The 27,706-nt window shown below is 44.2% G+C and overlaps 1 protein-coding gene across 2 annotated transcripts; it reads left to right on the top strand.

The window, feature by feature from the left end:
* Positions 1 to 103: 103 nt before the first annotated feature.
* Positions 104 to 27,076, top strand: GTSE1 (G2 and S-phase expressed 1). 2 transcript variants are annotated; one of them, XM_085870478.1, is made up of 12 exons: positions 104 to 303; positions 1,029 to 1,079; positions 5,145 to 5,202; positions 8,748 to 9,360; positions 10,209 to 10,337; positions 12,910 to 13,051; positions 13,331 to 13,534; positions 13,659 to 13,746; positions 13,988 to 14,338; positions 26,035 to 26,203; positions 26,367 to 26,453; positions 26,624 to 27,076. In XM_085870478.1, exons 1-12 carry the CDS (start codon positions 285 to 287, stop codon positions 26,726 to 26,728), a joined length of 2,016 nt encoding a protein of 671 aa, XP_085726604.1. In that variant the 5' UTR covers positions 104 to 284; the 3' UTR covers positions 26,729 to 27,076. The 2 variants fall into 2 exon arrangements, with proteins under 2 accessions (XP_085726604.1, XP_085726603.1); XM_085870477.1 differs by having other exon boundaries at positions 26,334 to 26,453.
* The last annotated feature ends 630 nt before the right edge of the window (positions 27,077 to 27,706 follow it).

Here is a 27,706-nt window from a genome sequence, read left to right as displayed (position 1 = left end):
TATATTTTTTAGAAGAAATGCATTTTATAGGCGAAATGTATGTAAGTTATTTTCGTATTGATCGTTTTAAAGGACGTAATACGATCAGAGAATTTTTTTTTTTTTACGTTGGCCAATCAGGGAAGAGATCGAGTCAACGGACGCGAATTTAAATCTGCTGTTGGAGGTGGACTTGCGCGAGCTTCATGGTGATTGGTGTATATTAAAAAAACGATAATAAAAAGGTTTAAATTTATGAATAAATCGTCCTGTGTGAAGCAAGTCGGTGTTGTTGTGAGTTCACGATGGAGTTGTTGCGAGAAGGTATGTGCACGTTGTGTCCTGAGGGTGTAAATATAATATATAATATAATATAATATAATATCGATATTCGGTGGAAATCCTTGTTTGTGTTTTGTGAAGTATTCTTATTTCACCTCTTTGCGAATGAGTAAAAGGTCTTGACAGGATGTGGTGCAGAGAAAAATTACCTTTCACCTCTCGGGTGTTGGTGTTTGAAATCCCGACACGATGATAAACTCTCGCATTGATGCATCGGATGGACGTTAAGCCGGGCATCTCGTCTGCCAGCATTCGTTGGTGGACGATAAACATCCCACAGTGTCCTTCACGAAGTCGGCGAGCTATCTCCGGCATCATCGCCAAAAAAAATTCCTTAACCTCACGTTCCCCCCATCCAAAGGTAACGAAGTGTAAAAGGGTCCAGCAGGTGGTGGTGTGGTAGTAGTAGTAGTAGTAGTAGTAGTAGTAGTAGTAGTAGTAGTAGTGTTCCACACGTAGAGAAGGCGAGTTATTGCCCGCACCCTCAACAAATTACAACTGTCATCGAGTCGAACATCAGTCCTGACCGGCAGGTTCGTGAAAGACTTGCAACGAAGAACATCCTCGGCCGACCCGAGAAGGTGTGTTATAATTTGCCTCGTTGATGTTTTATTGCTAGTTAGTTAGTTTTGGCTCGTGCTAAGAACTCTGTGAAATGTGAGTTTTATATTTTAGACCTCTAACTGTGTCTGTCTGTGATTCTGCAGGGAAGATGATGACTGCCTTATCCGATTTGACAAACTCATTAAACTTGCCAGGTATGGTATAGTGTGGTTTTACAGTTTACACTCTTCATGATGATGTGTCGGTATGTATCCAATCATTGGGAGCCATTCCTCCTCGTTCGATGACATTTCGAATTCCATTTTGTCATTCTGAGTGTGTATGCACCTTCCTGCACACTCAGTACGTGATACAGTCGGACTCTGACATTCGCGGGTCCACTACTCGCGCACACCGCGGATCCACTACTCGCACACACCGCGGATCCACTATTCACGTACACCGTGTATTCGCGGCTCGTAAAATGTGACCTGCTTCTACATTAGTTTTTTTTTTTTTTTTTTTTTTTGCGGTTTTTCACTGGATTTTTGATTTTACCTTATGAATCAGGAACCTATCCCTCTTTCCCTCATTGAACCAATGCCCCGACATCTGTGGATTCGACATTCGCGCCATTTTTCAGGAATTTATCTCCAGCAAATGTTGTCGTTCAACAGTACGTTTTATGCTGATGGATCCACCAGGAATTGAGAGAAGCTTGTTGTCATCCTCTCTCCTATCCCCCCCTACCCCCGCTCTCCGATCCACACCCCCTCCTCCCACCGCTCTCCGATCCACACACCCCCTCCTCCCACCGCTGTCCGATCCACATCCCACCGCTCTCCGATCCACACACCCCCCTCCTCCCACCGCTCTCCGATCCACATCCCACCGCTCTCCGAGCCACACCCCCCTCCTCCCACCGCTCTCCGAGCCACACCCCCTCCTCCCACCGCTCTCCGAGCCACACCCCCTCCTCCCACCGCTCTCCGAGCCACACCCCCTCCTCCCACCGCTCTCCGAGCCACACCCCCTCCTCCCACCGCTCTCCGAGCCACACCCCCTCCTCCCACCGCTCTCCGAGCCACACCCCCAGCTCCTCCCACCGCTCTCCGAGCCACACCCCCAGCTCCTCCCACCGCTCTCCGAGCCACACCCCCAGCTCCTCCCACCGCTCTCCGAGCCACACCCCCAGCTCCTCCCACCGCTCTCCGAGCCACACCCCCAGCTCCTCCCACCGCTCTCCGAGCCACACCCCCAGCTCCTCCCACCGCTCTCCGAGCCACACCCCCAGCTCCTCCCACCGCTCTCCGAGCCACACCCCCAGCTCCTCCCACCGCTCTCCGAGCCACACCCCCAGCTCCTCCCACCGCTCTCCGAGCCACACCCCCAGCTCCTCCCACCGCTCTCCGAGCCACACCCCCAGCTCCTCCCACCGCTCTCCGAGCCACACCCCCAGCTCCTCCCACCGCTCTCCGAGCCACACCCCCAGCTCCTCCCACCGCTCTCCGAGCCACAGCGCCAGCTCCTCCCACCGCTCTCCGAGCCACACCCCCAGCTCCTCCCACCGCTCTCCGAGCCACACCCCCAGCTCCTCCCACCGCTCTCCGAGCCACACCCCCAGCTCCTCCCACCGCTCTCCGAGCCACACCCCCAGCTCCTCCCACCGCTCTCTGATCCACACCCCCCTCCGATCCACACCCCCCTCCTCCCACCGCTCTCTGATCCACACCCCCTCCGATCCACACCCCCCCTCCTCCCACCGCTCTCCGATCCACACCCCCCTCCTCCCACCACTCCCCGATCCACACCCCACCCCCTCCTCCCACCGCTCTCCGATCCACTGCATACGTTTCTGGAAAATGGTGCCATTTAATGAATCTGAATAGTGGGGCACCACAGGCTTCTTGTCGCAACTCTGAAATTGCAGCTTAAATCTTGGAGAATAGTACCATCCCAGCATTGGCTGGATGTAGGCAAGCTCAAGGATGAGAGGGTAGCTCAGGAGTATGCAAACAGGCTCAGTGGAGATTTGGGGGGTCTGGGTGCTTTGGCGGATCCTGAAGAGTTGTGGAGTGCCTTGAAGACCACCGTCCTTGATGTTGCCTGTAGATGTCTTGGAACTCATCATATGACTATGAAGAATTTTGTCTCTCAAGGGTACCATTAACCAATCGCAGGGCCAGGCTGAATGGCAGAGCTGAGCTGTTCAGGGAGTTGAGGTGCTAAACTGTACGTGCACTAAGGGTGGACAAGGAGGCCTATGTACGAGGAATCTGTGAGGGGGGTAGAATACCACATCTGGTCAAGTGATTCTCGTCCTGCTTCCAGGGGAATATTCACGCATTGCGTTTTTCCAAGCACGTCCCTCGGTGTACTGCAGTTGGAGCGGAGGGTGTTGGGCTATTGACAGGAGTCCGAAGTGAAGGCCCGCTGGGCCACTTACTTTGAGCAGCTGCATTATGCTGATCCACCAGTTGTCGGGTTGGATGTCAGGGGTGTTGTTATCCCTCCTGCTGACTCTCCAATCAACTGTGATCCACTTTTGTTTATGGAAACACAGGCTGCGGTGAACCAGTTTAAATGGGGTTCCTGGTATCTGTGGCACCCACGCTTAACTTCTCAAGGCTGGTGGAAATGCTGTACTCATGTCATTGCATGCAGTTCTGTGCTCTGCCTGGAACACAGGCATCATCCTAACTCACTGGAAGAGGGGCCTTGTTGACCCTCTCTGGAAAGGGAAGGGTGATCACCAGGATTGCAACAACTACCGAGGGGTGATGCTGCTGTCAGTTCCGGGCAAGGTCTTTGCTCGGATAATTCTTGATAGGGTTCGCCACCATCTGCTTGAGCACCAGCATCCAGAGCAGTCAGGCTTTACACCAAAGAGGTCAACGATTGACCGTATCCTTTCTCTTCGGGTCCTCACCAAACGCAGGCGAGAGTTTCGGCAGGGGCTGCTTGCAGCCTATGTTGATCTCTGTAAAGCATTTGATTCAGTGAATCGGGATGTCCTCTGGAGGATTCCTGGTCTTCGTGGGGTGCCACCGAAACTGATCGATCTGATGTCTGAACTCTACTCTGGTACTGAGAGTGCTGTGAGATGTGGTGATACCATTTCTGACTTATTTACAGTTGTTATTGGAGCTCATCAGGGGTGTGCACTGCCCCCCACACTTTTCAGCACTTGTATGGACTGGATTCTGGGGAGGATGTCGGAGAGATCAAGCTGCGTTGCATAGTTTGGGAATGTCAAAATCTCTGACCTTGATTTTGCAGATGATGCAGTCATTTTTGCGGACACTCCAGATGTCCCTCAGGAGGAGTCTGAGCCGCTACGATTACAGGTTTCCGGGGTCAAAAGTAAGATCCAGGCTTTCAATGACATCTTAGATGCTGCTTTCTTGTCTGTATCTCTTTGTGGCGAGGATGTTGAGGTCATGGAGAAATTCACTTATCTTTTATGTCTCTGCTGGCTGTGAGCCCGAGGTCAATAGACGTCTGGGTCGGGGCTGGGGAGTCATGGATTCACTGGATCATGGGGTGTGGCGCTGCCGGTACTTGTGCGGGAGGACAAAAGTCCAAGTCTTCAGGTCCTTGGTGCCTCCAGTCTTGCTCTACGGATGTGAGACTTTAACTCTGACCAGGGCTCTGAGAGGGAGACTTGATTCCTTTGATAACATGTCTCTTCGGAGAATCCTTGGCTATCGCTGGTCGGACGTTGTGCCCAACGATCGGTTGCTGAGAGAGACTCAAATGAGATTTGTTACCTGCATAGTCCGTGCGTGTCAGTTGCGGCTTTATGGACATGTGGCTCGTTTTCCCCGTTGCGGCTGTGTAGACATGTGGCTCAGCTCGTTATAGACATGCTGATCCTGCTCACCAGATTCTCTTGGTGAGGGAGCCTTGTGAGTGGAGGAGGCCAATGGGCTGACCACATGCCTTGTGGTCGCAGCAGGTTGATCAGCATCTTCAGGAGATGGGGATGGACCAGCCATCTGCCTGGGGGATTGCTAGACAGAGACCTCTGGAGTATGCGGCGGAAAGTGGACGCAGCGACGCACTGCTTCGGCGCATGCTCCCATACCTGACCTGACATGTTATTGCAGGTGAAAATGATGACGTTCCCCCCCCCACTCGGCCTTATTCCATTATTGTGTTTTTTGTGGGAAAAATTGATTTGATTTCAGTCTCTCTATTCAAGAATGCATCCTTGACGTAAATTGAAGTATTCCTGTATTTTGAATTCTCTTTTGATATGTTTGGGCATTTCTTTGCAGAGGTTTCATGTATCGCCGATGAGAAGTTTGACTTTGATTTTGCTTTGTCACCAGAAAGGTATGGTTCTGATTTAAACCTGTGAATGTGTTGTAAACGGCTATACTTTTCTCATCTCTCCTCCTTTATCATGATTCCTTGATGTGACTGGTATCGTGATAGTTACCCTGTGTGCGTGAATCAAAAAGCTGGGTTCAGCCAATGGTTATGTCCTCTCTGTGCTTCCACAGATTTCAGTGTATGATCGAATAAATGCTTGATTTCAATTTAATACTATTTTGAACACTAGAACACAAATCAGAACGTGAACCTGTAGTTTAGCAGTCCTTTGGCTCTGAAATTGGCAAAATGTACGGAATCTCATCCCGATCGCTCTTTGTGCAGAAGAAGGTCATTTTTTTTTTTTTGTTTGTTAAAAAAAAAAAAAAAATTTTAAATTCTTTTTACTGCATCTGTGTCTGGCAGTCAAACAAAATTGAAAATCATTCCAAACATGAAACTTGCTGTTCTTAGGGACGTCATAAATGGGCACAAACTAGAACGTCACTCGGTGGAGTGCATACCTCCACCAGGCTAAACAGTTTACGTTTTGTATCCCACTGATAGATCCAGACCTACAGTATACCAGAATCAACTTGGCTTGTTCTTGTCACCTAACCAACTCATTCACCTAGTTTTGTCACAAATTGTCCACAACTTTTTGAAATATCATGGTTTATTTATATATAATCTTGGCACAAATGACGGATGACTTTCTGAGGTTCAAAATGCTGATGATTATTCTGAACCACCTCTTAATGATGAAGAATCGCGCAAAAATGAAAAATTCTCGTATCTACATTTGGATCTTCACAAAGATCGAATCGATTCATCCTTCCCACGCACCCAATCTGTCCAAGTTTTGTCTGAATCTGTGCATAATTTTTTGAGGTATCTTGCAAAACAGTATACCCTCCAATGTTGTTGGGGTTTGGTTCCTGAAAAATGCCGTGATTGTTAAAACTGCAATTGTGGAAAATCATGGGGAAAGGGGGGGGGGGGTTGGTCTTGGAGACAATATCGAGGAAGATTACGACGGCACCCAAAATTAAACGCGTTACAATTGAAATATATATTATTGTGGCCACGGGTACCGAGACACCAGCTTGTCACTCAGGGGGACTAATCCCCGGTTGTCCTCGGTAGAGCCGGACCTGGGGCCACCGCTTATAATTAACGTTGTTGTACGGTGGGTTGTTTTAAAACCACGAACGCCACCCAGTTAACCACAAGTTCTGGTGTCCGCCGTCTAATTATTCCGTTTAACTAGAGGTCACGTGGTTACCTGAGCAGGGAGCGCACCCTCGGCAAAGCACCAATGTTGTCTGATTAGATTTTAATTAGAGCGGCCGAGCGTTTTAACAGCTGGTGCGTGCCGACGATTTTTGCTCAAATCTGTGGTAATTACCTCCCAGTCTATCTCGGTTCGAACAATGCTAGAACAATAGAAGAAAAGGACAAACACGGACAGGTTGGAAATCGACAAATAATTTATTAAGAATAAAATAAACAAGTCTGAAGACTACGGTGGTTCACGAGCGGTATTTGACGATGTAGATTGTTTCAGAAGTCAAGGATGAGACAATGTGATAATGTTTGACCAAGTTATAAAAATGATCAACATGATGTGGTACGAGTGACAGGTTATTAGCTGCAAAATGTTGCAAATCCGGTTTCGTTCAACAACTTTAAAAATTTGACCTTTGCATAACCTTTAAAGGTCACAAAACGATGTTGTGGACATTAAAATAAGGAAACAGGATACTTGCTGTAGCTTAATGGAGTTAGTTCGTCGAAGAAGGTCGAAAACCCGGTTCGATTCTCACAACTTTGAAAATTTGACCTTTGTGAACTTTAAAGGTCAAAGATAATGACCTTTGGTGCAAAACTTCCTCTGGAACATTCAAGGAACAATATAACGTCATATAGGCTATATGCCATTTCGCACTCCTCGGATTATCCATACTTTGATGAAATCAGCGTAAAAACAAACTTGAAAGGGGTGTCACGGGCAAGCTGTTCGAGTTGGAGCAAAATGGTTTGGAGACTTGGTGGGGAATGACCTCAAGATTATGCATAAAAAATATTTTCATCCTAGCTCTCAAAGTTTGGGCGGTAGAAGGATTTTTATGTCAAAATTTGCAATTTTCTTAGTTCGTGACCTTGTGACGAAAATGAAAAATCGAGCTCCGTCGGGCTATGCAGGTGCCATTGGGCTAACCAAATACCGAAACCCCTGTCAGATTCGACAAACCCTCTAGGAGAAGATGCAAATTGAAATCGGCGACTCCATTAAAACACATGTTTTTTTGGGCGTGGCTCCACCCATAATGGGCGCACTACGCCCATTCTTAGGAAAACACAACGAGATCACGATATAAACCTCCCACCAAAATTTTATCAGGATTGGATCAAAACCCACGGAGCTATGCTCGGGACAGACACAGACACAGACACAAACGAATATCACAACGTGCATCAACGATGGCCTTTTAAACCTTTATTTTATTTCATTTGTATTGTATACTTGAACTTTGAAGAACACAAATCACCTTCTTCACACTTTCATAATCCTTCCATTTATTCTGTCTCGTGCTATCTATGAGTGTAGAGAAACTGTGAGATTCAGCATTCAGGCAAATATGGAGGCACCTAACACTTTTTGTTTAGTGCAAAACACAACGCAACAGTTGAAAAGACCCTTCCCATGCCCCTTTTTCTTAAGACTGCTCACGGTAAGGTGTTCTGTGAACTCGAGTTTGATTAATATTGAATGGACAGTTTAACTTTTTCTAGATACAAACCATTACCCATGTGTTTTTTTTTTTGTGGCATCTGGATGTGGGATTGGATTGGTCTTGCACGTTCCCAAAGGAACATTAAATATTTTCGTGACAGTCTGTCTCAGATATTTGTGATCTTGTATACCCTGGCAACACTGCATTGTTAAATGCTCCGTCTTGGTGCGTGTTGTTTGTTTTTATTTCTCCTCCTGCTCGTACTATAATTTGTAACCAGTTTCCTTGCTCTTCCTGCCAGTGCTTCATCGTTATTTTAACAGGGTTCCAGGATAATTCTGTGTTTTGCACATTTGCCTTTGGGCTCTCGAGCCTGGGTTCAATTGTTGACCTGGCTATAAACTGGCACCATGGTGTTTCGCCTACAGGTCTATCCATCAATATCTGCGTCGTTAAACCGGAAGCCTAGTTTTTATTGCCCTTGTTGTTGGACGTTAAATATCCCACAGTGGCTTTCTTGAAGTGAGGGCGAGTTGTTGCCGGCATCCTGAAATTTTAAATTCCTGTGACTGAGTGCCGCACTGTGCAGAATGGTTCAAGCCTTAACTTTCCGAGACTTGCAATGATGCATCCTGAAGTCCCTCAAAAGTATGGACCTTGTATTATTACTCGTGAAGAACCCTGCCTTGTGGATGTGATTATTTATCCAGAGGTATTTTTTGCTTGTTTATACATGTTGAATACCCTGTTGTCTCAAAGCACAGCCTTCTGAGAATTTTTGTCCACCCTTCCCAACTTCCCAACTTCCCGCTACCTCAACCACCGCAGCCATTCTGGAACTGATGAAGAAGAAACAAATGACGATGATGAAGTGTTTTTCGGTCCTGTCGGTCATCGCGAACGTACTGCAATGGCAAATCGAGGCCTTTTGCCCTGTGGAGGTGAACAAGAAACTCAAGGAGAATGTGGCACATTGACCCATTTGTCAGGAACGCCAGGAACTCGACTGCCACAGAATGAAATTTCCGAACACGGCATGGCTCGCATCTGCAAGGAAGCTCGACAACTGGCAGTGAAACTGAAGTCCGAGTCGACGTCACCGCAACAGCCAGATGCTTCACTGAGTGTTGTGCCAGTGGTGGAGAAATTTGCCACCGACTGGTCATGCAAGCTCAAAATGCTGAAGACTGAATCTCCAGCCGGTGTATCTTCCCCCCGGCGTGAGACCTTCCTGGTGGGGCCTGGAATGCTGTTGCCACACAGTTGTGGAAATGCAAGTGTGATGGATATTCCTCAGGTGCAAGGTTTGGGAGTAAATTTGGCTTGTGGAGAGCCTGAAGGGACGGAAAATGCTGATGTATCGAATACTGCAGCAGGAGGTCAAAAACGTGTTGGATCTGACAACAGGTGTTCAGCACAGGAATCAAATGGCGATGATCAGGTACGACTGATAAAAGCTACCACTTTGACAATGCTACAGCTGTTGCTTTAAATTGTTTGTTTGTTGTTGAATGTTCATTTTGTTTGTTTATTTTGTTGCCTTGCGTGCATCTCCCCATTTGTAGTGAGATATTTTATTGTGTGCTAAAATCTTTATACGTCGAAATGTAATTCATTTATCTTTCTTTGTACGTCATGATTTGCTGCACATGAATGGTCATTTCAGAAATGCAACCCCCACGACACTGCTGTGCTTATAAAAGAGGTAATTATATATATATATATATATATATATATATATATATATATATATATATATATATATATATATATATATATATATATATATATATTTTTTTTTTCTGATTGGGATGTAGGTTATCGACATGAATATACTCGTATCATCCAGCTTGGATGACTTGGATACTCGCTCATGTTAGAACTAAACTCCAAAGATCACTTTAGCAGGAGCATAGACCATGGTGATCCTGCAGTTTTGGAGAAGTGGGTTTTGCTCGGTACAAAATCTATTGTGGTCAGATATATATATATTTTTTTTTTGGTCGATACGCTACAGATCCGGCCAGGACCAGTTCGGAAGTTGCTGGAAGAGACAGACTAGCTGTAACACCATGGGATCGGATGTGAATAGGATAATTTGAACCACTTGATTAATTATTGGATAACATTTTTATTATCAAGGGAGGGAGACACCTCTGTGACCGATTTTTAGAATGATTGCCAAGACCCTATTTGTCCAAATAAAGTGAGTTCATTGATGGAATGATGCCTTTTCAAACCTTCCCCCTTCATCCCTTTTTAATATATATATATTTTTTTCTTTTGAAGGAAAAAAGTGAAAGCAAGGAAGCTTGTGAAGAAAAGCTGCTTCCAGCAAGTTCACTTCATCCACCACAAGAAACTCGAGTCTACAAGTATGCGAATGTATCTGGCATTCCACGGTTGGGAAAGAGCAAGGCAAGTGTGGGAACTGAAATTATTTGGTTGTGGACCTAAAGCCAAGGATTGTGGGGAAAGGGGGGGGGATGAGTTGATCCCAATTTAAATGTTGTTGTTCGTCTTTTGGCTGCTCCCGTTAGGGGTCGCCACAGCGGATCATCCGTTATGATCCGCATACTGATTTGGCACAGGTTTTACGCCGGATGCCCTTCCTGACGCAACCCTGGTCGCCTCTTACGACACAGGGATAAGGATTGGGTTTCGCCATGATTCCGGGCTGCCCTACACCCTCTCGTAGCGCGGCCCAGCACAGAGCTCCCGTCCTCAAGCGATCCCCCAACCCAAGCCTCAGAGTAGCCGGATTACAGGCGCACGCCACTACGCCCGGTTGATCCCAATTTAAATATTTTATAGTCATCTTGTATACTAAAAGCCTTGTTTTGTCTGTCTCTGTCTGTCCTTCAGGCAATTTTTATTTTTTTTTGGATACCTTATTTGATACATGGTCTGACAGCTAGAATTTAATTTTTTTTTTTTTTCAATCTGGGTACTTAAAAAAAAATCATTTATTTTTGAATCGGGCTCACTTGGCTCGACCTGGATGGGTTTGAAGGTTGGGGAGTAGCAGCAAAAATGTGAAATGCTATCCAGGTTCCTCCTGATGACTTAATCTTTGCTTTTTACTTGTTTGGGTTCCTTCTGATGATTCCAATGCAGAACCATACTCATTTGGACTTCCATTTGGATTTCCATTTGATTTGAATTCATTTTAATCCCATTCTGAATTCAATTGAATAATAATAATAATAAACGTCATGGGTCAGGGTGAGGTGTCCGATCAAAGCAAGATGTCTTGGTACCCGGTCATCGCTGCCAGCAGTTATAAAGTGGCAGTTCTGGTTATGTCTCTAATTACGTAACACACCAGTACACAAACGCCACACAAAAATCCTGGTGAGGGTCTGCAATCTCTGATTGCTCTTTTTCTTGTTTACTTTTGATATTGTTCTTAATATAGGGGACAGAGTTGGAAGAGGGAGATTGAGGCTATGGGGTGGGGGAATAGTTGAGGAGTCACATCTTGCATTATGCGGAATTTTCGTGGGTATCTTCTGGCAATTATTATTATCGATGCATATATTTGCCGTTTCAATCGAGTACGATTTCCTTTTCGATCCATTGGAAGAGAAGTGGTTGCAGTTTGGGAGGTGCTTGCTGCATCAGAGTTCGGCCTTTGGTGGGGTGCAGAGGTAGCATCTCCCCGTTCATCCTTCTCCTTCCCCCACCACAAAAGGAAATGATAAAATGGCACTTTGTAGTGTTTCGGGCGCAATGCCACGACCACCTTGGCATCGACCAAAAATTCCAAATGGAGATTTGCATTTTACTCTTGACCCTTGACATATATCAGGTTTGATCTGTAGTTTTCATTTCACCATACTCGCGAAGCCAGTCTGTTTATCCACACTTGGTTTTAACAATACTACGGCATCTCATTTTCAATTTTTAGCCAAGTCTCGCGTAGCGAACGCTGGCTCTCGGAGAGCTCCACGTTGTTGTTGTTCTTCTGGTGAAGACAAAACCTTTATTTATATATTTATATATATTTTTTAATTTTGTATTGCGAATGCTGGCTCGAAGAGAGCTCCACATTGTTGTTGTTCTTCTTCTGGTGAAGACAAAACCTTTATGATGCGGCTATTGGACACATTTGTCCTTGTTTTTCTTCTTCTTCCAAAACGGAGTTTGACAAGATTCTACATTTCCCTGTTTGTTGCATCAATCGTCGGCAAAATCGATTGGTGCAAATGGGATTGGCTGGCAAAAGTGCAATCCATTGTAACTTCATTTTTTTTTTTTAAAGAAGATAATTATTCTGGTTCCTCATAACGGGACAGTGTGTCACACTGTCGTATCGCCAAAGCTGCATGTGCAGCCCTGACTGTTCATCCCGCCTGCGATTTTAGCCACGCCTTAACACCGACTGGCAGGCAGTATGATAGACATCACTCTCCCTATTGCACCTTCGTAATCGCAGCTTGCATTCATCAGATCGAAATAGTGAAACGAAGTGTGTATGGTCATAAACATGAAGTACAATGGTCTTGATGGTCGACTTGTTTTGAACAAAAAAAACAACAAAAGCTTGTACCAAACCTGGGGCCTGTTAAATTGAATCAAGAATACACACACCCACACAAACATTTTAAAGCCATTATTTTTTTTCCTGCGGGGGCAGGGGCTATCCTTGTCGGTGAAAATGCGAATCTTTCTCTTAAACCACTTGTATTCAAAACAGTTCCTTGATTATCTTCTTTCATGGTTCCCTTTTTGAGGCAATGTTTTTTATTTTTATTTTTATTTTTATTTATTTTTTTTTTTTTTTCATGGCCAGATGCCCCTCCTGACATCAACCCTTTAGTCACCTCTTGCGACACGCAGGGATACGGTGTACCTATCCTAAACCGGGACATTGAATCAAGAATACGTCTTGTCCTTGTCATATAAATTGTTTGAACGGTGAGTGAAATTGTGTGGTGTTTCTTTGGGATTTTTATTGATGTTTTTATTTATTTATTTATTTTTAAAGGTGTCATTGCGGAAACCATCTGAACTGCAACAACCTGTACCAAGCTGTCGTTTTGGGAACTCGTCTTCTGGCTCTTCCAGCTCATCCAGCTCTTCATTTGACTCTGCGCAGCATCCTTCTCCCTTTGCCAAGCTTCAGAAAGGTTTGTGTGTCCCGCCCCTCCCCTCCAAAAAAAAAAAATAGCTCACTGAAATGCAACTTTTAATATTTTTTTTCTGCTGGTTGCAATGATTTCCAAATTGATGTTTTGAATATTAAAAACTGAAGGCATTACTTATCCTGGTCAGGTCCTGAGCCTTGCTTATTGCACAGTTGTACTCGTTTGGTGATGCCTTCACTTTTAAATATCGATCTTCCCGACTACAGCCAGGTTAGTCATTCGTTCATTCCTTGTTTGTTTTGGGTTTTTTTTTTTTTGCAGGATGTGCCCCTCAAATTCCTCAATTAAAATCTAGCACAAGTCGTCTCGCCTGCTCATCATTTCGAATGTCTCGGGTGAGCAAGGTTTCAGCTGTTCATCTTGGTGTGCCCCTTGGCTCAGTCGGAAGTACCAAGGGCATAGGAAACAAGGCGGTTGGGAAAGAGCCACGTAGTTCCAGCTTAGTCACTCCAAGCAAACTCCGAGGTGGGTTTTGTCATTATCTTTTCTGTTTTCTCCCGTGCTCATGACGAAGGATTTGGAACAGTTTTGAATAAAAGCTGCAATTGAAGGCAAGAATGCTCTTGTGCAATATTAAAGTTTGTCACAGGGCGGCAGGTGGCACCGAACAGCGCTTCTGGCTCACTCGAGCGGCAGACCTTTCGCCCAAGATGCTTCTCTGCACATGGCAATAAATCGTAGGTATCCTGCTTGGATCTCCCAAATATCTTGCTGATCTGTTCGAACTTGTATGCTCATCCTTGGGCCTTTTTATTTGAATCGGTTTATTTTTTTTATTTTTTTTTTAACCTGATGTGCCATGCCAGTTGAATTAATTTTAATTTTGACCATGTGTTGTATTTACCCTTGTTTGAAAAATTTATTTTCTCCACCATTTTCTGAAATGTAATTCAAGTACATTGGCGATTCATCTTGCAGACTGCAGTATGTTTCTACAATGCCAGTGAAGCCTCCAGGTCAACCTTCTAATGTCCTTGTGGGTAACCCTGCAAAATCCACGTGCACGCCCATAAAGTCTGCACGCCGGACCAGCACCCCTATAGGCCCACAGCACGCATTGTCGAAGCCTGCATGTCAACTCCGCACCCCTGTAACCATCCCAAAGAGCCGGTCCTCTCTTGGTATTTCGCAACGTGCCGAACAAGTTAATCTTTCTCCGGTGGCCGGGGTTCGCCAGCCTTCAGCAGCTGCCACATCACCGGCATCTCTGCTTGGAAAGGTTGTTTTGCCTGCTGTTGGCAATGCACAGCATCTACCAATTCCAATGAGGTATTGCTTGCTCAGCATTGCTGACTTTGCAATGTATTTGTAACTTTGTTTTTAAACGCATTTCTTTTTGTGTTAAACTTTGTGCCAAAGGAAAACACCGACGAGTTGAAACTTTTGTGTCTTCTCTGAGATTTTATTGCAATGGTGAGGCTGATGGGGGCTTGGGGTGGGTGGGCGCAAATTGCTGACTCTGCCCAGAAGGTAGAACCTCATTTACATTCGTGTCTCTGCTCCACCCTGGCCTTGGTGCTGATGTGGCACAGGGCTGTCAAGCCCCATCATTGTCACTGTAGAGATCCATCTGTGTGCAGAGCGTGTGATGTGCAGTACACCCATTGGGTAATATGCACAAAAAGTCTGGGTATTTACATTTTCAGCACCACTCCCAACTGCCTTTGCAATTAAGCCCTTGTGTTGACACTTGCATTGTTTGTTTGTGTGGCAATGGCCGTGATGGGGCACCAATTTGTCTCTGCAGATAAAGGGTGATTAATGACATGTATTTGGATACAGTTTGGGTCACTTGATCAAGATCGGGTTATTTAGACTTCAGGAAAACGAATTTTTGATTTTTTTTTTTTACATCAAATTTTGAAAACGCGTTAATACAGCAAACTGCTTGAAAATCAAGTCATCAAATATATTTTGCTTTGAAACTCTCAAAGAGGAACCATATAACCTTTGTAATCATGTACCTCTACTTTGCAGCAACTACCGACTGTACATCCCAATCAGGACACAAACTGTAATGCTATGCACTGTGGGCTACTCAGCAAGTGGCTTAAGCACTCAAGCAAGCACTCCAATTAAATGCTTGATTAGGAACGGCTGGCCAGGCTGTGGCTGCATACCATATGGGATCCCTTTAACTTAAGCTGGTCTTCACAGCACCCGCAGCAGTTAAAGAAATTAAATTAATTCATTCAAATAATTACTTTATCTGCAAAAGAGTTGCTCTTTGAAGAAGAACAACCCTTGAGACATCGCCAAGTATTTCACTGGTGATTAAAAACATTGCAGATAATCTGCCACGTTACCCACTTGTCTGTGCATACATCACATGGTACATCAGTTCGGGGTCTGTGCAAAAGTAATCGCCTTTTTTTTTTTAACCCGATTTGCTTTGATTCCCTGTGGAGCACCTCGTGAAACATCTGAACATATGGACACAGATCTGGCAGATGTTATGGACAAGCAGTCCCTCTGGGGGACAGTGTATGATGTCAAGTAGTGAATGCATTAAATCAAAAAGCTCAATGAAGCTGGTTAATTTTGGAACATTCCTAAAAAAAATATTTGTTGTTGTTCACTCAATGTAATACTCCAAACAATAGAAAAAACACTTCCTTGGAGTTCCCTTGGTATGCATGCAATGTTTCAGGCTGTGAGTTTTTATGGTTTTGGGGTTGGAGAAACACACATACACACACATACACATATATATTGTTGCGAATTCTGGCCCGTCCGGCGTGCGAACGACCGCGTGTAGCCAATAGCGGCCGCTTCGCCCACCGGAACGGACAATTCAGTCGTGACCCTCCGGGAACTACCGCCAGGAGCCAGTCATGGGTGGGGGTTTAACCTCACCACGATCGTGCCAATTGCCCACCCGCGCAGGATAGGGGCCAAATTTGACCTACCTTCGTACCTGCGCGAGTGGTCGACCGGGCGATCGTACCTCACCGTAGGTCGACTTCAGACACGAACCGCTTAAGCGGCCCGTTCCGTGCTGCAGGGATAACCGAGCGGAGTTATCGTCGACCTCGACAGTTCAGATTATTTACCGGGTGTTTTAAACCCACTATCAATCCCTTACGTGATGCAAGATGGAACTTTCAACAAAGGAAAGGACGCAAGGAGACTGGAAACAGTTCAACAAGCAAGCACCTTATTACACACACAAAGACAAGCACGTATTCACAGCCATACAGTAATGCATGTATAACAGTCAAGACAAAATGCAACAAAAGCAAAAGCACTACTACCGACTATAATTATTTACAACAATTATACTTGTCGGGACTCGGCGCCACATCATGCATTCAAAAGCAAAGAAAAGACCTCCCCATAGGCAGGGAGGTAGACAGGGTCCGTAGACCAAATATGCGCGGAACCTGGATGAGCGGCCAGGTCCACGAGACCGACAATGTCTTACCCGCGTCCTCGTGACGCGATGGCGGGCAAGCCGCAATGTCCGCGCAGCTGCGCCCCGACTCCGTGCCCCTGGCGTGGTCGGTGAGCCCTCTCCGGCATGCTCCGCGCCAGCACGGTTGGGTCGGCAGAACGGTTAGGGTGGGGAATAAACGGGGCCACCGGCACGATCTCAGCGCGGATGCGGGGCTGGGGGGGGGGGGTGGAGAATTGTTGATGTTCAGGGTCGAGCGAGGGGAATGGCTGGCTGGCTTGGTCGCTTGTGAGAGCGAAGGTGGGTCGATTCCACGACGAGACGAGACGACACCACACCACAACTCCAACTTCGACGACCTCAGTCTTCACTCGACCCGAACTTCCCGTCTTCACTCGACCCGAACTCTCCCGAGTCGCCTTGTGCTCTCGCCTTTATAGACCGGTCGAGGAGCCTGTATGCAGATTTTAGGATCAAAACGCGATTGGAGGCAGGGCCACGCCACCCTCTGTTCAGCCATTGGCGTGGCAAAAAGGGGCGTGAACCTCTTTTGATCCGAATTCCTTCCTGAGAGGAATTCACATCCATCGTGCTTGGAGGCGGGGCCATACCGCCCGACGCTCGCCCATTGGACGGAGAAAAAGGGGGCGTGAAGCCTTCCTGATCCAAATTTCTTCCTGAGAGGAACGCATTCGTACCCGCGGCTCAACGCGTTCGGCATCAATTACTGAACGGGCCCTAGACAGCATGACGTTTGGTGTTGACTGGTGGTGTGGTCGATGGTTGTAGAAGGAGAGAGGCGAAGGTGGTGGGGGGTTTGCTGTGGTGGTTTGGTGGTTGGCAGGCGTCGTTTGGGAATGGCGGTGAAGCGACGTTTGCGGGATGGAGTTGTGGAGGTAAAGAGGCAAGGGTGGTGGTGTTTGAGTTGTTGGTGGCTTAATGGTTCAAAATAACAATTGAGAAAGAAAAATGGCCAACTCGAAGCATCGCAGCCCGGATGAATCGCACATATTCCCTCTATGCAACGGGTTTGGGCTAATCACACATGAACTTACCGATATATCTCACCTGAGGACCCTTTATGGTGTAATGCGAATTTCCACAACTGTAACAATATACATATATATATATATATATACACACACACACATACAGTTATAAGTACAAATGGCTCCTGCTGTTGTGCCGTTGGAATTGCTACATTTAGGCTCCAGGTCCTGCCCCTACTTCGATCAGACAGATAGGATTTTACAAGAAAGACTAAATGGACACATTTTGGTTCCAATTAAATCGATTACTCGCTGTCTTAGCGAGTAAATAGATTTAGCTTTCAAACGGTCTTTTTTTTTTAAATTTTTATTCTGCAACAGCAGGAACCCTTCAGAATGAAGCATAATGGACACACACCACTTCTCCTTTTAGTTTAGTTTTCGATAGATAAGTGGTTTATTGATAACTACCATACATACTACATACGGGATTTTAACCTGAGTTCTGATCATCATAAGGGCGAATCAATCGTGACTGACATTACGAATTTGAGGGTTATGTGAAAAAGAAAATTGTACAGCTGCCAATGTTATTATTTAGCTGCAATTTTTGTGGCGAGCTATACTTGGCCCTTGCTTGACATGGAGGTATTGTCAATTCATCGTTAGCTCTGTGCTTCTTTTGTGTTGAGGTGGAAGTTTGAAGCATGACTGACATTACGAAAAATGGTCATGGAAAACATCCAGTCAACTTTGATTCAAAATTGTCCTCAAACTACTGGAAGTAGAAAATTGTTGCTTATACCATTACAAGACTATATCCCACTAAAATACACATAATAAAAACAAACAAAAAAGCTTGTTTATTTTTCCAGTCATGTACATAAATATAGTGTGACTGACGTTACTGAAACCGACATTACGATTTGTCCACTTAAAATTAACAGTCCTCGAGCCAACACCTTGCATATCTATGCTGTCAGGTGGCTATGTAGGGTAAGATAAGAGTTCTAAATGGTATGGAGTTTTCAGGAACCACAAATATTAATTGAATTGTCAACAATTCTATTATTCTAAATGCTGATTCTCATCGAAATGGCAACATACTTGTACACAAATCTATGTCGGTGTGCTTGAGTGGAACACATATTAATTGTGAATAACAATCATGCACTATGAATCAGATAAATTGTTCTTCGGATGTCATGATGCACACATAAAAAAATGAAACATCTAATCTAGGATATGAACATGTATGCTGACTTCAGGACAAATTACATGGCATGCCACAATTGGTAAACAATTCATAATTCACCTAAACTACATATGAAGGCTGATTGTCAGAATTTTCTACTTTCTCCAAGTCCAGAGGTCCTTGGAGTCCAGGTGACAGTAGTTACCATCATAAGTAGGAAAGTCTGGGAATTTGTATAATCCACGTCTGTTGACAGGAATTGGTACCTCCAGCCGCTTATTAATTGTGTCCTTGGTGTAGAAAATTTTGTCTTCCTTTGCAGGCCATTTCCAGTATCCACCTGACTTCACTATGACAGACACTTCATAATTCTCTCCAATCTTTGATATGACCTCACCAGGAAACAGTTCATTGTCGTATTCTACGAGACACCAGTCCTTCATTTCTACATCAGGATCATCATTTTGGCCAGACTCTTCATCTGCAGCACTATCTGCATCTTTACTCATTGTGTAGGAGACTGCTCTGCCACCACTGATCTTCAGGTAGTGAGCTCCTGATATGCCTTGGATAGCAGGAGCATTGCTGAACACATGGGCAAGATTCAGACTCATTTCTCTGAGTGATTTCACTTTCAGCTATTTCCAGCACCTTTACCTTTGATGCATCATTAGCTGAAGCAGCTTCTACAAATGATGAAGCATTTGTGACCAGGAATTTCCTTGCCTTTACACCAGTCCACACCTTTCTCTTCATGGATCCCCCGATCCCATCCACTGGCCCGTTACCATGTGAAGTGGCAAAGAAATTCCAGTGAATTTCAATGCCATGATATTGCTCTAGTGCATGCATTCCAGCAGCAACATAGCGGTTTTTAAACTGGGAAGCCGGTCCGTCAGACCAAAGAGACACAGTTGTCACTGTTGATGGCAGTTCATCAAGAATCCGACTGATGTAGGCCACGAGTGTTTCTTTGGCATGCGTCAAATTGTCTGATGCTATTACCATGGAGTGGAGTTCACCAGAGTGCCAAAGGGCAGCATTGAACAGGGTCACTTGTTGTTTCCAGTGAGCACTCTGTATTTCGTCTTGGTATGAGCAGGAGTAATCCTCCGAGTAGTCCAGGGTCTTTGACTCATCATTGGGTGTTGACATAGCAGCCTTCCTCTCTTTAGTGTACCTCATCGCTTGCTGGTGTGTAATGTAACAATGCTCCATAAATTGTGGAGTTATGCTGCAGATGTATTCCCTTAACCCACTGACAGTGCCTTCCTCGACTGCCTTGCATAGTTTGTCATTTTCATCATTCTTCCAGATGTACCAAGTGACTGTCATCAGCAACATCATGATTTTCAAAGTAGATTGCAAAGTCTTTGCCATCTTTGCACTCAGAGCACTTATTCAGCCAGCATTGCTCCGTGGATTCAGCACACACAAATTTCCCTGGAATTTCATAGGTGTATCGTGGAAAGTCACGACAAGTCTTATGTGGAGCATTTATTGCACCAATGAAGTTTTCATGGTATCTGCACATGCATACATTGTGTGGCAGTTTGTTCAGCAACAGCATATGCTTTGCTCTAAGCTCAGCAAATTTGCTTTTGCCAATTTTTGTTTCTGGGTACTCTTCACAGAAAAGAGCATAGGCTTCCTTCACAGAGGTGGTCAAATGCCTGGCTTGTCGTTTTTCCTTTTCCCCAGCTTCATTTCTTACATTGACTGCATATTTTCTCCCTGGAGCTTGGCGGCTGATATCATCCCTCTCATAAAATTCAACAACCTTGTCGATGGTCTCCTTAGACAGAGGTTTATGTCCCACTGGCTAATTTGGACTGGAGCATGGTTTTTCATCATCTATGTCAAATGTCCTTCGGAGCAGTTCACGACAGACGGCTTTCTTACTGTGTGGTGTTGATGGCAATGCTGGCCGCAGAGCCTGTCTAGCACGATAAATTGCTTTGCCGAAGGCCTGTGCACTCCCAAATGGCACTGTCAGTGCAGCTGGGCCCTTGTCTTTTGCCTCTTCTTTTCTCTATGCATGCCACTTTGCTACGCGCTTCCTGGTTTCTTCACGACTGTGCTCCTGTATGAGCTTTTGGTCACTGTTCAGGAGACTTAATTCTCGCTCTTTCTTCTTGCACCTGCTCTTCATCTGGTACTGAACATTCTTCTTTTTATGTTCAGCATACTTTCAGCCGTTCTTTCCCACAATTTATTACATAAAAATGCACGTATTTAACTGAACACCAGAACAAGGTAATTTTACAAGAAAACAAAAAATTATATTGCAAATATTAATAATGACTTCTTGGTGCCGACATTTCAGCTTATCAACATTTTTGCACTTTTAACAAAATTCCCTGACTTTTCCCTGACCTGTAGCAACCCTGGAGCATGCAATTACAATAAAATAGTATTCATGTCAATTTTAGAACAAAGTAGACTCGTCTTAAATAGTTCTTAAATCATTTGACATGGTAATCAGATGAATCAAATTTCTCACCATGTGACCATCCACTTTTATCTTTAAATTTATCTGTAAAATCTACTTGTTTTGATTCTTTCTTATCATTTCATGTCTATTTTCTAATGCTACAATTCACAGGGAATTGTTTTGTATTCTATTTCTTACCTACCGAGTTCAGATGTAGCTGATGTATGTCACTGAAAAACCTGGTAAAAACTTTCACACACCATGTACAAAAACAATGCAGGAAGTATAGGGGGTTGTGGGTAATATTTTGTACTGCCATCTATTGCACAAAATGTGCACTTGTATGTGCTGCCATCTAGTGTTTAAGGTGTGAATTAACTGTGTGACATTACAAAATGTGACTGACGTTACAGATTTCAGTCCCTGCCCTGTCAATTCAAATAGTTGAACTGGAGTTTTGTTTGCTATGAATGAGTTACTCAACCTCCAGTAAGAGAATTGTGAAAGACACATCTAGATCATGAAGGAAGGCTCAGCAGCAAAATAAATTGTTTTTTTTGTGACCGACGTTACATGTGTGCCAGAGCTATCTTTGAAACCATGTGCTGAGAAAAGTAATAGGGACTTTTCCTTCAAAGTTGAAAGCTTTGTAAATTGATCCATTAACTGTAATCTAAGTTAAAAAATTTCATAATGAAGGCCAGTCTGTGTCGTTTCCAAGGAGCTTTCAAATATAGGAAAATCCACTGTTTGTGATAGTTAAGTGGCACTTATTTGTGAGGACCACATAAAAACGTATGAGAGGCACCAGATACCAAATTTGTCATTTCTAGTCGCTCTCAGGTCTTATAATGTTACTGCACCAGTTAAATATTTTCTGCAGTAAAATTAATTTTTAGATCCTCGTGGAGGATCTCTAAGTCTTACTCACGTTGTTGTTCTTCATTTTCTTCTTGTGGACTTTTTTGTTTCACAGCCTACAGTTTTCATCGAAACTTCCTGAAACTTGGCGTATATATGTAAAAATACGCTGCACAGACAGTAACCATCTCCGATTTTGAAAATTCCTCCGAGAAAAAAAAGTTGTGACATCAAAAATATCTCCGCAAATGGAAATCGTCTAAAAAATTATCTCCGAAACTAGGCAAGCTTTTTGAATTCTGTTTGCGGGAATTGAACGGGGCATTAGCAGAGATTAATTACCGCACGTATGATACATCACTATGACGTCATTCCTATTTTTTTTCACAGCCCAGAGTTTTCATCAGATCTTTGTGAAACTTGCCATGTATATGCAGAAAGCCCACGCGCAGGCAGTAACCATCTCTGATTTTGGAAATTCTTCCTAGAAAAAAGAGTTATGACGTCAAAAATATCTCCACTAATGGAAATCGCCTAATAAATTATCTCCAAAACTCGGCAAGCTATTTGAATTCTGTTTGCAGGAATCGATCAGGGCATTAGCAGAGATTAATTCCCACACATATGATGCATCACTATGACGTCATATACATTTTTATGACGTCATTCCTATTTTTTGACTTTTTGTTTCACAACCCAGAGTTTTCATTAGATCTTCGTGAAACTTGCCATGTATATGCAGAAAGCCCACGTGCAGGCAGTAACCATCTCCGATTTTGGAAATTCTTCCTAGAAAAAAGTTGACGTCATAATATCGCTGCTAATGGAAATCGCCTATACCATTATCTCTGAAACTTGGCAAGCTGTTTGAATTTTGTTTTTGGGAATTAAGCCGGGCATTAGCACAGATAATTTATGGCAAACCTGATAAATCACAATGACGTCTTATTCGTTTTTATGACGTCATCATTAAGAGGACGAGGATCTTAGCTCATTTGAGCTTGTTTTTGTCCATGTCCACCTATTCATGGATTTGCCCACAAGCCATTGGTTCAGATCGTGAGAAATAAAAACCAGACAACCCGTTAATCTGCTCCTGACTTTTCCCCACAACCTTTGCATGTTGCCTGCCCAGGACAGGCTGGACATTTGATCAGTTATTTCAATACCTGTTCTGATGGCTGATTCACACTTGCCATTGCTTGAGCTGGTTCATAGGTATGATGGTCCTCTTCTGCTCTGAAGAGCTAACAATTGATATCAGACACACTTCACTTCATTGGCGGTTCGCATTCTCTTGTCGGCTTGCTAAAGCCGCTGTCACACCTTGACGATTTAGCCAGCGTATGCCGATTGATGAAAAATTTGTCTAAAACGCTGGCACACGTCGAATACGTCATGGTTGCGTTTTGTATACGCTGAAAAACACTGCCATACGTCGTAATACGCTGGCTTCAAACGTTGTACTTTTGGGTTGTCCTCAAATTTTTGCATGCTTGAAATTTTACGACGTATGCCGGCGTATGACTCGCATGTTCCGCTACGCTGGCCATAAGTTGTAGGCACGTTATGCGATCGTTGACACGCGTCAACACACGTTACTTGTAAGTTACTCAGAAGTCCAAACACGTCGAGGTAATGTTTAGCGTACCCGAAACTTATTTCTAACGTATGAGTAACGTTTTGTAAGCACGCTACACGAACGTTGTTCACACTTCGCAACACGTTACTTGAAAGTTCCTCATACGTCGAAACACGTCAAAGTAATGTTTAGGGTGCCCGTGACTTATTTATAACCTATGAGTAATGTGCTTGGGAATTAATTGTAAAGCATGTCCTACGCACAAATACGTATGTAGATGGATTTGACGTCTTCAGGACGACCACAGAACTTACTGAACGCGTTTCTAACTTACAGATACCGAATACTGGCGTATTGGCAGCGATTAGGGGAATTGGTATATAAAAAGGGGCTTCCCAGGAGGAACCCGTCTTTTTTTTTTTTAGACTTCGTGGTGAGTACATGTCCATGTCATTCCGAGAGATGGAGGATACGGCAAGGCTGAGACGACAATACCTACCTGTCCTCGAACATCAACATGACCTCATCGAGTTGACACTCACCAGTTGCGTGCCAATAGAGCCGGGAGAAGAAGACGTGAACGGAGGAGAAGGAACTGGGTCAGACCATGGATCGGGAGGCGACTCCATTACGGCATATATGACCAGCTCATGGTGGAACTCCGGAACGAGGACCATGCATCCTTCATCAACTTCCTGCGAATGCCCCCAGCGATGTTTGACGAGCTACGAGCCAGAGCGGGTCGAAGGATAACCAAGCAGTACACCTTCTACAGGGATCCGCTTGAGCCTGGCATGAGGCTGGCACTGAGCCTGCTGCTGTTGGTGCCGTGACTGCAGTGCTGTGGAAGCGATTTAGCTCGTTCAATGGAAACAATTTCAATTGCCGAGCACCAGCGTCCAAAAACAATAGGCGAGTGACAGGCATTTATTAAAAGTGAAGTTGCAGCCTATGAATAGAAAACCTCACGTAATCGTCGACGATACGCTGCCACGCTATGCATACGTTAGACTATCGTTGGGCAGTGGTTGTGGACGCCTAAAACACGCGAATCAATCGTTGGTATAACTTTTCTTTAAGTTATCGAAGCGTTCTGTGTTCATTACTAGTACATTATGCATTTGTCCAAGTCGTTTTGAATACTTTAAAAACTGAAACATAAAATAGTTCATCGTGGGAATGAGAAAAAAAAATTAGCCGAAAAGAACATCGAACAATGGTGCAAAGTAGTCTCCTATTCGTGGACGCAACGAGGATCCATCATCACCCACACCATCCCCATCATGCTCACCTACTACTACTACTGACACGCTCACCTGATACTACTACTACTGATAGTACTGACATTGACATCTACTCAATATGGAGTCTGGAACACTGACGGGTTCCTCTTGTGAAGCCCATTTGTATATACCAATTCCCCTAAATGCTGCCAAATCGCCATTATACGGTAGATGTAAGTTAGAACCACGTTCAGTAAGTTCTGTGGTCGTCCGGAAGACGTCAAATTCGTCTACATACGACTATGTGCGTTTGAGATACGTTACTCATAAGTTAAAAATTAAGTTTCGGGTATGCTAAACATTACCTCGACGTGTTTCGACTTATGAGTAACTTACAAGTAACGTGTGTCAACGATCGCGGAGCGTGCTGAGAACTTATGCCAGCGTATGCGGAACTTGTGAGCCGTACGTCGTAAAATTTTCAGCATGCTTGAAATTTCACGATGTACTAGACGTACCACGGAATATGACTGCGTACTTCATTGTTTTTCAACGTGCTCCTAACGTATACACAACTTAACTTATCCATACCGTATTCGACGTGTGCCAGTGTTTTAGACACATTTTTCATAGGTCTGCATACGCTGGCTAAATCGTCAAGGTGTGACTGTGATGTTGACACTTCCAATTTTCAGGTGGTTATGATTTAAATCGGCGTGCGGCAGCTTTATAACAGAAAAAGCCACGAGTTCGTCGGCGATACGTGCAGCGCGATATGCCTAAGTTAAACTATCGTTGGGCATAGGTTGTGAACGCCGACAACAGGCAAAGCATTTGTTGATACAAGTTATCTATAAGACAACTAAACGTTCTGTGCCCGTTACTAATGTTATGCATACGACCAACACGTTATGAATACGACCAAAACTTGAAAAAAAAACTCAAAACTTCAGCGTATGCCAACGTTTTACAATCATTTTTATACGTTGCCATTGCTGGCTAAAACGTCAAGGTGTGACAGCGCCTTAACTAATGCAAGTGAATGGGCCACCCAGTTTAAGATCGTTCTGATGGATGGTGCACATACTGATGCTTCACCCTGACTGTGGAACACCAGGATGACTTTATTTATTTATATACATAGCTGTCCTGCACTTTAAAACCAGGCTGGACAGCTCAGGGGTGTGTATACCTTAATGCTATTATGTATGACCTGTTTTACTTGTCCTGTGTGTAGTTTTACTTTGATTTCATATATATATATTTTCGTTGCTTTGCCTTTTGCAGAAGTTTGGTTAATGTTGTTTCTCCGATAATTGGAGAAGCAAAAGGCCTTAGCTACCTGGCCACTCCACCACTGACTCTGGAAGTGCCCCAGACCATGCTTGAGTTGAAACCTGCATGCCAGCTCGAGCCTTTGGTCATGCTGGGTCTTGAGGGCAGTCCAAAGGTAGAGGTAAGTGTTTCATTTCTGTCAACATTGGATTTAAATTGTAACTGTTTGTTAGTGGCACAACCTTGTTTGATCTTGCATCTCTTGATGGTTTGAATTTGGAGATTTTTCCTCCCGAATGGTTTCCCCACAGTATGAGTCACGTGTTATGCTCCCACATGAACAGGAGGGGCAATTACGTGGAGTACAATGCGGCGAGAACAAACCTTTGGATGACAACTCTGCCTCACCTCACCCTGGCATCTCAAAGGAGGTATTTCACTTCCTCTAATTTGATCTGGAAATGAAAGGAAAAAAAAAAAAAACCCCTTAAATTGTTCCGTTAACAATGCTGTTGGTGTTTACGTCCGTTTGTTAATGGGAAACGTGTATTCTTTAAAAAAAAAAAATTTAAATATATTTTTGGTGTATTTTGATCGACAGCTCATTGATTTGACCTCTCCACTCATTGACCTGAGTTTGCCACTGATCGATTTGGCTGCAGACCCAGTCGTAAGCCATGGCGACTCGAAGCTCATTGAGCTTTGAAAGGAAGACGGATTTTTGAGGTCTTGTCAAAGGTGAACGTGGCATGAAAATGTCTGCTTCGTGATAATTCCATGCTGAATATTTGAAATGTGATGTAAGGTGGGGTGCTAATTGCTGACTTTAATTTTAGTTGATCTCACACTTTTGGATCTCCTTCTTCTCTTCCTTCCCCCACCCAACGTTGTGAAATGCATCCAAAACCTCGTTCTTCGATCTTTGCATGGCTTGCAAAGCCATGATTTAATTCTGTAATAAGCTTATCCAAGTCATAGAACTTGGCATATTTTAGCTTAATTAATGTTTGTTGTGTTTTTTGGAAATAAAGCTTACTTTGTACAAAATTGCAAATGTGACTGACGAATGTTTGTGTTGGAATCCTATGATGCAGTTTTGCAAATTAAAAAAAATATTTCTATTTGTCTTTTGTTTAAGTATAAAATGACCTTCAAACGTTATGCTGACTGTCAATTGATCGGGTTCGGGATTCGCAAGAGGAGGTATCAGGTCTTGAGCGAGAATTGATTAATGCAGTTTAATATTGAATCTTCTGACAATGTGAGCAGTCATGGGTGTGCAACAGATGTACAGGGTGGCCCAAAAATCACACCTCGTCGGGATTTTAACAGAAGGAAAAAAATCATAAATGTTTTTAAATGCATCGTAATTTTGCTGCAGAAAGGGTGTCGTGCACAATCTGACAGTGACCCCCCCCCCCCCCCAAGTTTGTCGAGTGATGGTTGGCCAGTTCTGGACGGGGCTGTAACTGACATCCCGTGCCAGTTGTGCCTGAAAGTGATGTTACAGCAGACTAGTTATTATTTTGTGCTGTTCTAGTGCATTGCACTGGATGAACTGAGACAAACTCTCAAGATTCTGTTCCAGCATCAATTCCACAGCTGCTGTTTTATGTGGAACAATGGAGGTCCACTGAAACAATTCCCCCTTTTGTTTGTTCATACAGTACTGATATATAATTTT

Source organism: Eptatretus burgeri, chromosome 2, assembly GCF_056783735.1.
Source record: "Eptatretus burgeri isolate ZD-2024b chromosome 2, Ebu_testis_v1, whole genome shotgun sequence".
In the NCBI taxonomy this organism is placed as follows: domain Eukaryota; kingdom Metazoa; phylum Chordata; class Myxini; order Myxiniformes; family Myxinidae; genus Eptatretus; species Eptatretus burgeri.
The sequence above is the reverse complement of the archived record's forward strand: the minus strand, read 5'-3'. Positions and strand labels throughout refer to the sequence as shown.